Genomic DNA, 11,854 nt, shown 5'->3' with positions numbered 1-11,854 from the left:
TTTTACTGTGAAGTACCTCGAGATAACACTGCCATGAAAGTGGCCTATATAAACATTATTACTGTTGATGTTATTAGTAGTAGTTATCTGGACTAAAATAAATTCCATACTAATCATAAAAGTAATCTCCCAACCAACAGTCAACTTATTAAAACACTGTCCTCTGCCTTTATTCCACAGTGGAAGAATTTCCATGTTTCTGAGGAACACATACACACACGCACACACACACACACACACACACACACATATGCAGAGAGAGAGAGACAGAGAGAGAGAGAGCAAGCGAAAGAGAATATGTGTGTTTGTCTGTTTAGATGAGTGTGTGTTTATATTGGCAGGCAGCTCGATTCAGAGATGACAGTTGGTGGAGACCCAGCAGTGAACAGATGGATACTATGTGGTGGGTCAGAGTGGAGTTGCGTTGCCCTCGGCGACCTGGCACCTCAAGTCACTAGGACCACAGCACCACAGATGACCAATGATAGCCCAGCAATTTGTGTTCAGGTTCTAAATGCAGTGGTGCTAAATACTGACACGCACATTTAACATCTAAGAAGCTAAATCCCATATGTTAATGTGTTTTGCTCCACAGACGAGGTACTGGAGTGTGCTTGTGGAGTTTTACAACATGCCCTGTATGGCCAGTAAGAAAAGATGAACCATTTTCCACTGAAATTCTCTATGATTAAAACAGTGCTGCGTCACGAAAACAAGTTAATATCAAATACCATGCTATGCAGGCAAAAGCATCTCCAGTTACTCGATTAATGGAAACATTGCGAGTTTACACAGCACTGTCACTAAAGAGACCAGTGATCTGTATGAGACTGGCCATGCTGACTGGCTGAATGCTTTGTGGGCAGGTCTTGCCACTGCCAGTTTGGCTCTCCCGCCTCCTTTAAGCCGGGTTACACGTTTATGCTTTTGTGAAGTTAAAACCAACTGACTTCACTCTGCTATCAAAAGAGAGTGCTACTTACTGACTGTAATTACAGCAATGGTAATTCAACACATTTCCTGCTTGTTCAATTGTAAATTCTTAACATTCAAGGAAACAGCCAGAGCAAGATGTCATGATGTAACGTTGTTATCGCTGAACTGACATCGTTCACCTGCTAGGGACATATGTGGTAGCTCGGTGGTCCAGGTATTCGACTTGTAATTGGAAGGCTGCCAGTTCAAGCCCCAAGCTGCCACTGTTGGGCCCCTGAGCAAGGCCCTTAACCGTCAACTGCTCAAGTTGTTTTCAGCCATGATTGTAAAGCGCTTTGGATAAAGGCGTCAGCTAAATGCTGTAAATGTAAACATATTATCAATGTTAAGTGGCCAGGCTAGATTAAGAAGTAAACAAATTACAGATGGATTTGCCATCATCGATCTGATAACTGGTAAGAAAAGGGTAAAGAGAATTAACCGGACGGTCGCAAAACTCTACTAAAAAGGAAAAGCCTGATAGTGTATCATGCACCATCATCATTAAATGGGACTACTTTATGGACATGACAGATTGGTTTTGAAAAGTAATAGATGCATATGCAATATGATTATAGATATGTAAGATATGGACTATAAGATTAGAAGGATTATCACTTATTATTAAAGCAACAGAACAGGGAGGAGCCTAGTTGTTATGGAAATAGTGTAAAACCAAAGGTTATTTTCTCATTCTCGCATAATTAAAGCACTGATGTTCCTGCAGTATTAAAACTAAAATGGCCTTTCACTTAAATTGCAATTACACAACAGATAACAAGATTAAGTGGAAGAGTCCATTCTGGTGAGTGGTTAAATTGGTTTCAGAAAGGAAGACAACAGAAAAGAAGCAAACGACAGGAGGGAAAGGTGAGAGAGAGGATGGTATGAACACAGCAATGACAGTTCAAACAGCAATCTTATTTTACCGTCTTCCGGCAGGCAGATCAGAGGGATAACGCAATACAGCCAGTAAATGATACAGATCAATACTAAGAGTTGCTGCTCAAAGTAGTTCCCCTGAATGGCACTTCTCACATAAAGCAGAGCGGGGAGAATGTCTAATTGGCTATCTGTGCCTCCATAACACAGAAGATTTCAAAGGCAGAATATAATCAGCTGTAGAACATCTAGAAACCACATTTACACCAGACGTGTCTCTGCTCTTGAAAGAAACCACATTTACACCAGAAGTGTCTCTATTCTTGAAAGGTAGAAAACTAAACAATCTTTGAGTTTCGAGAGTCAACAAACCCAAATAAATAAAACCCAAACCCAAATAAAACTCTAACCTACTGTACTGTACTAGGATTATCCATGAGTAAATGACAAAGCACTTTTGTAAGTCGCTCTGGATGAGAGCGTCTGTTAAATGCCGTAAATGTAAAACACGAAGGTGGTGTAAACCGTGCGTCAAAATGGCTTGGAATACACAAAAAGCCTTTTTGTCAGGCTCTCTTTCACTTTCCCCAATATCCACATACGCACAGGCATGGCTCACCCACAATGTGAGAGCCAAACATTGGTTATGGCTGATTTCCAAGGAGACCACAACTGCAGGGAGACAGCGGCGTTGTTACTGCAGAGCTCCCTCCTAGACACTTTGTTTACATGTTAAAAGCAGTAGCAGCAACCACAGTCCTGGCCAGGAAACTCGGGAATGCAGCGGCTCAAAGTGGTTCCCAGGGAGAAACGGCTGCAGGGACAGGCTGAGAAATCCAAAAACCTGAAAAGCCTAGATTACACAGGTTCATAATAGTCCTAAGGTAGTAAGACACACTGAGCCTTTAGCAGGGCATCAGGGAAGTGTTTTCACATAATGTAGGATACTCATTTTCATAATATAATTGCTCCAGAAAAGGTAACAAATGTTTGTATTATTTAAGCTTTTTTGGGAAGAAAATAATTACTTTGTTTTGACATTTGTAAGCACTTCCTTAATTGGTAACTGAGCAGTACATCATCAACAGCAAAACAACGATATGAACCATGTGCATGGCTTTCACATTTTCCGTTCTGTGACTAGCCATCCTTCCAGCTACAAAGCACATAAGCCCATTAGCACAATCGCCATGGCAATGGGGACAGGCTATCAATAAAAACAGTGTTAACAGTATAATGAGTGTCAATTAATCAATTAGCCCCCATGCACGGTTTAATCAATTTGCCACGCTGCGGCTTCCAACATTTATTATGGGACAAATTCGGTTTTGTTGTGCCGTGCCTGGCCATTCTTACGACCTGCTTGTGGTCACTTCAAAATTATTTGCAGCAATATTTTGGAAATGCGGAAGGGTGGGTAAGGAGTGCTTCCAAGTCTGCTTCCAGGAGGACTCGCGAGGAGAAGCAAAGTGCGCTGCTGAGCACGACTGTTCCGGGTAAACCGCAATTCCGAGGCATGCGTGGGTGGGGCCTGCACACTCAGCATTAAATGTCCTCCTGAGGAGAGAGTTAAGCCAGACTCGGGGAGAGAAGTGAACGGCCTCCTCACGACATACATGCGCTCCGACCCAAAGTGCACGGTCCGCCTGTAGGGACCTCACCCTGCTCATTCATTAAGCTGCGCTACATTTGCCTTCTGCCACGCTGCTGCCTGTTGGATGGCCTTGTCTAGCCCGTCTACGCGAAGACACTTGCGCACCGTCCACCAATAACTTAGGTTATCCGCCTAACACAAATAAATGGCCTAGGTAAATATTAACATGCTATGAGAAACAAACGCGTTTGTATCCTCTCTATTTAAGTCATGGTAGAAATAATTAAACATATTTAAAAGATCGATAAAGTTTAAGCAAAGCATACCATGGAGTATGGCCAGAGGAGGGATACATTTCTTAAAGCAAGATATCTCAGTCTATCGACGCAAGTCAAAATCTCTTTGTTTTTATCTTATGTACAGATAATGGAGAAACCTTCTTCAAAATCACAACTCATTAAAAAACTCCCCTAGCAAAACACCCCTTCAAGGTTTCATCAATCTTTTCAAAAGTGCGGATTACTACAGACACCTTATTATTGCTTCTCCTACATGGATTCAGAATGAAATCTGAACATGCCAACCACTTAATCTGAACATGGCAACCACTTAATCTGAACATGGCAACCACTTAATCTGAACATGCCAACCACTTAATCTGCTTTGAGCACAGGTTGTCTCGGCGGCCTTATATTCAGCCAGCCTGCTTTCACCTGCTCTCACGAAACTCTGACTTCCTCTATAACAAAACAAACAGGAAACTCAGATTTGCGCAGATGAATTTGGAATTGCAAATCCCATCAACCAACCAGTATGTCACTGGCATGTTTTGTGTGTGTTTGATTCTGGTCCAAAACATGATGACAGCTGTTCTTGAATGGCTCATCAGTGAATGTTCTCTCTCTTTCTCTACGCTGCTGTCGGCTCTGTCGTGTGAAATGACTCCATACTGCGTGTGAGGATGTAGAGACACAGCAAAGGCATTCGTATTTACCGTAGAGCCGGTCATTTATATAACGGCAGCCATACGGGCAAATTTCCTTTAGTGTTGCCAGAAAAAACGAACCCTTTTACTATAATGAGATAGTGTCTCATTATGTCTTCTGCACGTTGGTATAACCCCCTGCTTGTCATGAACCACTGTGTCCAAGCATAAAGTTGGGTACACAACTCACACCAAATGCTATATTATAGATTAGGTCACTGGAGTCATTCAAACATTTTTAGGCTTCAGCAAAAAGAAACCAATAACTGGCAACCACAGGGATTTATTACAGTTGCTAGTAAAAACAAATGTTGGCATTTAAAGAGAACACTGACGTGGTATTTAGATCATCACAGTTAAAGTCCCTGGTTTTATTGTTTCAAACAGACGTTTGCGTTTGCAATACTGGGAAGTCATATCAGAGTTTATAACAGATCAAATAAGGGCCATGTTCAAAGAAGTTTTGAATTTGGCCCCTAAACCATATACATAGAAACTGCCTAGTAAGTTATACAACCCAATGGCAATGAGCGGAACTTTGTATATCACCCATGAATATCTTAGTAATCATTAGTGCAAATAAAAAATGAATCCCCTTTTAAAGCAATGCAACACCAGGGTTACTCACCATGATTGTCCTTTCCGGTGCCGCCCATCCGGGCTGTTTCATGGGGGTGAGACTGTTTGGGTGAACGACCTTTTGTCATGCCCAAGGTTGGCTTAACTAAGCGGGCACCACTGGAGGTGTCCATGCCTGTATGGGTACACACACACACACACACACACACACGTATATATCTTGAAATCAATCATTTATATGATGAAAATATGTGTCTACATTTACCTGTGGATAGATAGATGTGAATTAGAAAAAATGTGATCCACAAACAAGCACACCCAGGCAGACACACGCACACAGCTCAGAGGCAGTTGTCACTGTTTATCTAGGGTACTTGGTCATCTAGTTACTCTTGGGAAAATGATCAATCGTTGTGCTTCCACTGGGGTTGCTTTCCAGGCCAGTCATAGGTACAGAGATAAATGGGAATGATACCCACTTTCCCATGTTCCTCTCAACAGAATATAATAACTATAAAATAGTTCAGAATGTACACTTTTCCAGAACCCTCACAGCTGAAAGGGAAAGCACAGAGCTTGTCTAACAGCTCACGTATATTCAAGACATTGGGGAACAAACATTAGATTCTATCACCTACCATCAACCTTTGAACTGATACAGGACCCTAATCCAGCAAGCCAAAAACACACACTCCGTTAGTGTACTAGAGTGGTTTAGCAAAAACACTCCACACTCCGTTAGCGTACTAATGCTGTGAGCCAAAAACAATCCACACTCAATTAGTTTACTAAAATGGTTAAGCAAAAACACTCCACACTCCATTACTGTGCTAGAACGGTGACACGAAAACACACACTCCATTAGTCTACTACAGTGGTGAACCAAAAACACTCCACACTCAATTAGTGTACTACAGCGGTTAAGCAAAAACACTCCACACTCCGCTAAGTCTACTAGAGTGGTAAGCCAAAAACACTCCACACTTAATTAGTGTACTAGAGTAGTTAAGCGAAAACACTCCTCACTCCGTTAGTGTACTAGAGAGGTGTGCCAAAAACACTCCACGCTGGAGTACTAGAGCAGCGCACCACTACTCTGAGTAGTACTGTAGCCCTCCCGGTCTGGTCTCTGACATGCCACATGAACGAGTCTAACGCAAAGCCTTGCGCCTGGTCTTATTACTTCCACATTCTCAGATGCTCTCAGCCTCCATCATCTCTGGCTTCTTCAGCTGCAGGCTCAAAGGGCAACCGCCAGCCCTGCTGGGTGACCATCATCCTGTCCCACATGTGCACAACGTGTGGTCGCCAGTGCAGCCACACAAAGGCTAATTAAAACAAAGCAGGATTAATTATATCCAGATTGTGGACTTCCCTATTTATATATTAATGGTGTTTTAGTTCCTCATTAAGTCGAGGGTTAGCATTTGAGCCTTTTTTTAGACTTAAAACCATATTCACTTGAACTGTTGTACACAAGCAATTATTCATCAGAATAGTTCCTCAAGAGCACAGAAAACCTTTAACCACAACCCAATTTATGAGCTTCCATTATGCCTTTGTATATAACATATAACAAATGGGTAACCAATACCAATTAAAGCTCCTCATATATTTGCAGTGTTTTGTGGGTAAGGGCTACATAACCCCTTTCTTTAGCTCTCTGGCAAAGCAGTAGGGTCACCACTGTGTTTTCGTAAAATTATCAATTGAGCCTGTAAATAAGCAACAATCTAATTTGTGGCACACGGCTCGTGCTTGTATTTATCAAGTGTCAAGATTCTGTAGACTCTTCCTAACACTGTAATTCTCTAACCTTAAAATATTACAAAACGACTAGTTATAGCAAGTTAACAAGGCTAACAAAGTATAACCTGGCAGTAAGCAAGGCTGACTTTTAATTAGTTAGGCTATGTTTACCTCCCATGCTAAGCGAAAATAATAAAATATATCACTCTCACACACACAGACATATTCCTTGTTTGTTTGGATCCTATACTGACTCAAGTGACAATACAACATCATAACTCTAAACTTAACCATAGCTAACAATTCAGCAATGGGGGGGGGGGGGGGGGGGCAGTTTTAGACTTTGGAATGCAACTTCCAGATATACCTGACAAAACAGCAAAGAACCAGAAAAAGTCATTTTCACTATATTTGTGAAGACATTTGTACATATCGGCACAATCATAAAAACAAAAGACATTGTGACTTTCTCCCATATATTAGTACTTAATTAGTGTATGTCCAGGCATTAGTAATAGAGACACAGAGAGACAGAGACAGAAACAGACAGACAGAGAGAGAGAGAGAGAGAGAGAGAGAGAGAGAGAGAGAGAGAGAGAGAGAGAGAGAGAGATAGATGGCTTTTGACTCGGAGACTAGACAGCAGCAGCAAGGGAAGAAAAGCTAGCTTCCGGATGCCTCGACTTCCCGCTCGACGCGAAAACCACAAGCAAAGCACTGAGGTACACTACATCTGACAAACGCCAGACCACAAGCTAGGCCCACCACTACATCAGAGTGGCCACCTGCGTCTGGGCATCGGCGTAGCCGGCCGAGGCCGTGCCAACACGCCCCGGGGCCCCGCTGAGTCCAGGCCAAACACCTAACCCACATGCAGGATCGACAGGTCTTGAAGCTGTGAGTGGTAAACAGCAAAATTATTTATAGCAGGGAGACTATAGGCATTTCTGAACCAGCAGCCTATTGCATAAGGAAAAGAGCAATTGAGTGATACGAAAAGCAGCTGTTAGGAGTAGGTGCCACGATATTCGGGGAATTTAACACACACACGTCAACGCGGACTTTGAAACGAGTGCGGGGTTGCGAATGTTCGTTCTTCGGGGCACTGGCCACATTTCTTTTAATTAAATTACTTCCACAGGGTGCCCCACAAACACCCAGCGGAACGGCATACGTGCGGAGCCCCTAACGACCCCGGGCACCTCAACCTTACTGGGGAAAGGCCACACCCACCTGACAAGCTGCAGCCGCCCAGATGGAGCGGCCGGGTGGCCCGGGTCACCCACGTGGGCTCAGGCTATCGCCGCCGCCGCCGCGTCACGTTACATGGCAGTCACACCTGTCCTCCCGCGGACGGACCGTCGTCACGGTCGGCGGCCACACTCACGGCCCCACGCTGTGGGTCCGCGGCGGTGGTAGGAGTAAGGAGTGAGGAGGAGGAGGAGGAGGAGGAAGAAGAAAGAAGAGCAGAGAGGAGGAAAGAAAAACGCTAATTAAATAACCCCCGAACACTTTCACCGTATTCCCAGACTCGCTCCGCCGTTCCTCTCCGTTAATATGTGAACGAAGGTCCCTCTTTTAACCTCGGTCTCCTCTTAAAAAAAAAAAAAAAAAAAAAAAAAAAAAAAAAAAAAAAAAAAATACAACGAACTCAGGACGTTTAAAAAGACAAGAGGCAATGGTAGAGACGTCGCCGACACCTTGCAGAAAATATTTTTTTTTTAAATACAAGAAGCTTTTATAGGCGGTGAAGCAAAATGGCGACTTTAATACGAAGGAGGAGTAAAAAAAAATCCTCGCGCTGTAAGCAAAAGGGAGGCACAGAAATATGTTTAGTGCAGTAAAAATGTCCCCACATCTACGGGAGAGTTGACTGGAGGAAAAGACTCGAAAGCGACGGAAGACGGTCGGAAAGGCACTGCTCCGTGCGATTTCGGCGCGGTCCTCGGTTCCTTACCTCGGGATTACGGCTATTTTTTATATATACGGATATTATCTCTGCGGCCGCGTACAGTAATAGCCTACAGTACGGGTGCTGGCTCATGCGCGGATCCGCTCCACCTTTGACAGTTGCAACCACCCACCGGAGGCAACTTGCGAACTCTTGCGTTGCTGTTGTTGTTATTATTGTTATTATTAGGCTGTTTTTATCGAGAAGATCATAGTGGCGTTTCTGCTTAATAAACGCCCATCTGGGTCTAAGCGTTTTGATGCGGCTCGACGTAACGTCGTTCCCTCATGACGAAAAGGGGTTAGGCGAAATTCTGGGGAGCTAGATGGCCACGGGTTGTGTTGGTGAACGGCGGCAGTGCTGTGGGGAAAATAAACAATATTGCGAGTTTTAACGTTGTTATTTCGCACCGTTAGTGTTCGACATTATTATTTTACCATGGGTTTCCTAAGACGTGGCGTGTAAGTTTTGAATAGTTTCCTTCAACGTGACAAAATTCTGATCAACTTGCAAAACCCCCCAAATAAACAAACAAAAACAAAACAAACAAACAAACAAAAAACAATAACAAAAAATTTTTTCTCCGAAGATATCATTAATGCCAGATTAGGGAATACTAGTATTAATTTGCTTACAGTTCCATAGCCTAGATAAAAGATGGACATCACATTGATGAAGTAATACAGTGCTGTTCTTTTTCAGTGTGGTTTGTTTGTTTGTATTATTCCTGTCGTCGCTGTTGTTGCTTCTGGTCTGTAATCATTAGACGACCTAGTATTCTGTAGACTGTTCACTCAAATTGTATTATCGTGACTCGTAGGTAATAATTCCGCACTTAGAGGAGTCCCATTTTCAGCACACATTATCATAATGGTCTTTATGATGACCCAATAAGCGACGGTGTATGACCCATAAATTGATTTATCCTCAAACTATGACGTAATCCACCCAAACATTAATTGCCTGTTGAACCACTAGGGGAGGCCGATGACTGGGTTTGGAAAGCTTTTCAACCCAAAGAGGACACTTTCGTCTTTGCAATTTATCATCGAATTCTCATGGCCGTAGTCTTCCAATGGAATTTTTTCCAAGTGCAAGAGGGAATAGTCGGAAAAACAAAATAAATGAACATTTTATTATTACGTTTAAACAACAACAACAAAAAAAAACTATTACCACTAGAGGGAAGTGCAGTCCATATAATCGATGACCATTAAGCTGTTGGTCGTGACATCTGAGGTCGGATGGAACTATTGGCATTTCGGGTACCAACAGTTTGCAACACTCAACCTTTGTGATTTCTTATACATACTCAAACAAAGTATTACTTTTCTACAAATTAAAAAAGTTCATGGTACTTTACTTGACTTATAATTGGAAGGATGCTGGTTTAAGCCCTGCCATGTTGGGACTCTTTGGTCTCTCAGGCCTTCACCCTCAATTGCTCAAGTTGTGTTCAGGCATAATTGTAAGTTGCTTTGGATAAAATTGTCAGCTAAATGCTATAAATGTAGATAAGCGATCAAAAGCTATAACCTAACTGGACATTTTATCTCTTGTTCTGCCACATATTAAAGATGCCCTGTTGGATTCAGATCTTGTAACTGCTCTTGGCTGACATGTTTAGGACACGATGTGGCCTGCTGTGGTAGTCTGCTTCAAGGTTTGATTTGCTGTAGGTTACATTCTGAGATGTTTCTCTCCTCACCATGGTTGTAAAGAGATCATGACAGCTTAAACTAGTCTAGCCATTCTCCTCTGACCTTTCTCGTCAACAAGGAATTTCTTCCTGTTGAACCACTGCTCACTGGATGTATTTTTTTTTATTTTTTGCACCATACTGTGTAAACTCTGCAGTTAAATTCCCAGGAGAGCAGCAGTTTCTGAAATACTCAAACTAGCCTGACACCAGCAACTACACAATGGTCAAAGTGATTCAGATCATATTTTTTTTTCCCATTCTAAAGACCTTGGCATTGTTTTGTGCACTGCACCACTGCTACAGGTTTGGATAATTATACGAATGAGCAGGTATATAGGTGTTTCTCACAGAGTGGCTGGTGAGTGCATGTTTAGGTATGAGCAGGTGTATTGGTGTTTCTAATAGAGTGGCTGGTGAGTGCATGTCTAGGTAAGCCACCTTTCAGCGATGATGGACACGTGATCAAGCTGATGCTTCCAGAGGAAAGTGGCGTACTAGCATGAATGGCTGTCATAGCGTGTAATAGACTGGTGTGGCTCATGTTAGCTCCTGGAGGATAGGCTGTAGGAATCGTTTGATTGGAGTCTTGGAAAAGGGCCTGAGGCCTGCTTTTGGATTGGGGAATAACAGGATGATGGAATGACTGAGCTTATCTGTGAACAGCAGCTAACGACTGCTTTAATGAATGTTTTGTTTAACCTTATGCTAGATATATTTGGGCAGATAATGACACTGAGAACTGTTTAAACGATCTCTCATACCATAAACCAAATGATATGGAGACTTTGGAGTGTAGTCTGAAAATAGTGAGTATAGGAAGTGAGTCAGCTGGAATTTTATGAGATTGTCTTACATGCAAGAGAGGGGCAGAGCAGTCTGGACATTCATTTGGGAAAAATTCAGTGCTTAAATGAGAAAGCCTGCCATGTAAAGTAAACATTCTCTGATTTCCCGTTCATTCTTGGCTATTAATTTTCTCATTCTCTTACTTCCATCTTGTAATGCGGCTGAGATTAATGGTTTGACAGTGCATAAATCTTCCTTTAGTGACACTGCGTTACTCAGTACACTATGATGCTGACAAAGCAAAACATGGATTGCGAACAATGTCGAGTGCCGTTGCCAGGACTCTCCCTGCAAGGAGCTGTGTGTAGGTATTTGGGCAGTCACACTGGCACTGCCGCAACGATTAATATGTCGGCTTTACCTCTGGCCACAAATCCATTCGGTTTGCCCTCTGAAAAGGAGTAACCTGAGAGAGCACCAGTAACCAGGACATTTAAAAGCCATTTAAAAGCTACAGGGGTTAAGTGCATCTCTCCAGATTCTGCCAGATTTTTGCCAGATAATGAAGGAATGTCTCATAAGAGTAAATTTGTGTATGTGTGGGAGTGTGTGTGCATGTTTGTGTATGTGTGAGTGACAAACATACATACG

At 42.7% G+C, this 11,854-nt stretch overlaps 1 protein-coding gene across 6 annotated transcripts in view; it reads right to left on the bottom strand.

Annotated features, from left to right (window-relative positions):
- znf512b (zinc finger protein 512B) overlaps positions 1-9,006 on the bottom strand; it is a 37,680-nt gene extending 28,674 nt beyond the window's left edge. For 2 of the 6 annotated variants that reach the window (XM_081706716.1, XM_081706717.1), the window contains exon 1: positions 5,065-5,193. Coding sequence is in view for 3 of the 6 variants with exons in the window: in XM_081706714.1 (XP_081562840.1) it covers positions 5,065-5,188 (124 nt within the window). In the remaining 3 variants the exon portion in view is untranslated. Of the gene's footprint in view, positions 1-5,064; positions 5,194-7,997 lie in introns of those variants that run through there. The other 4 variants (XM_081706714.1, XR_014119685.1, XM_081706715.1 and 1 more) reach the window with 4 other exon arrangements.
- Positions 9,007-11,854: the final 2,848 nt, after the last annotated feature.

The sequence above is a fragment of the Electrophorus electricus genome, chromosome 24, assembly GCF_041902795.1.
Source record: "Electrophorus electricus isolate QZ-2024a chromosome 24, ASM4190279v1, whole genome shotgun sequence".
NCBI lineage: Eukaryota > Metazoa > Chordata > Actinopteri > Gymnotiformes > Gymnotidae > Electrophorus > Electrophorus electricus.
Note: the sequence above shows the minus strand (reverse complement) of the source record. Positions and strands in the feature narration are given on the sequence as shown.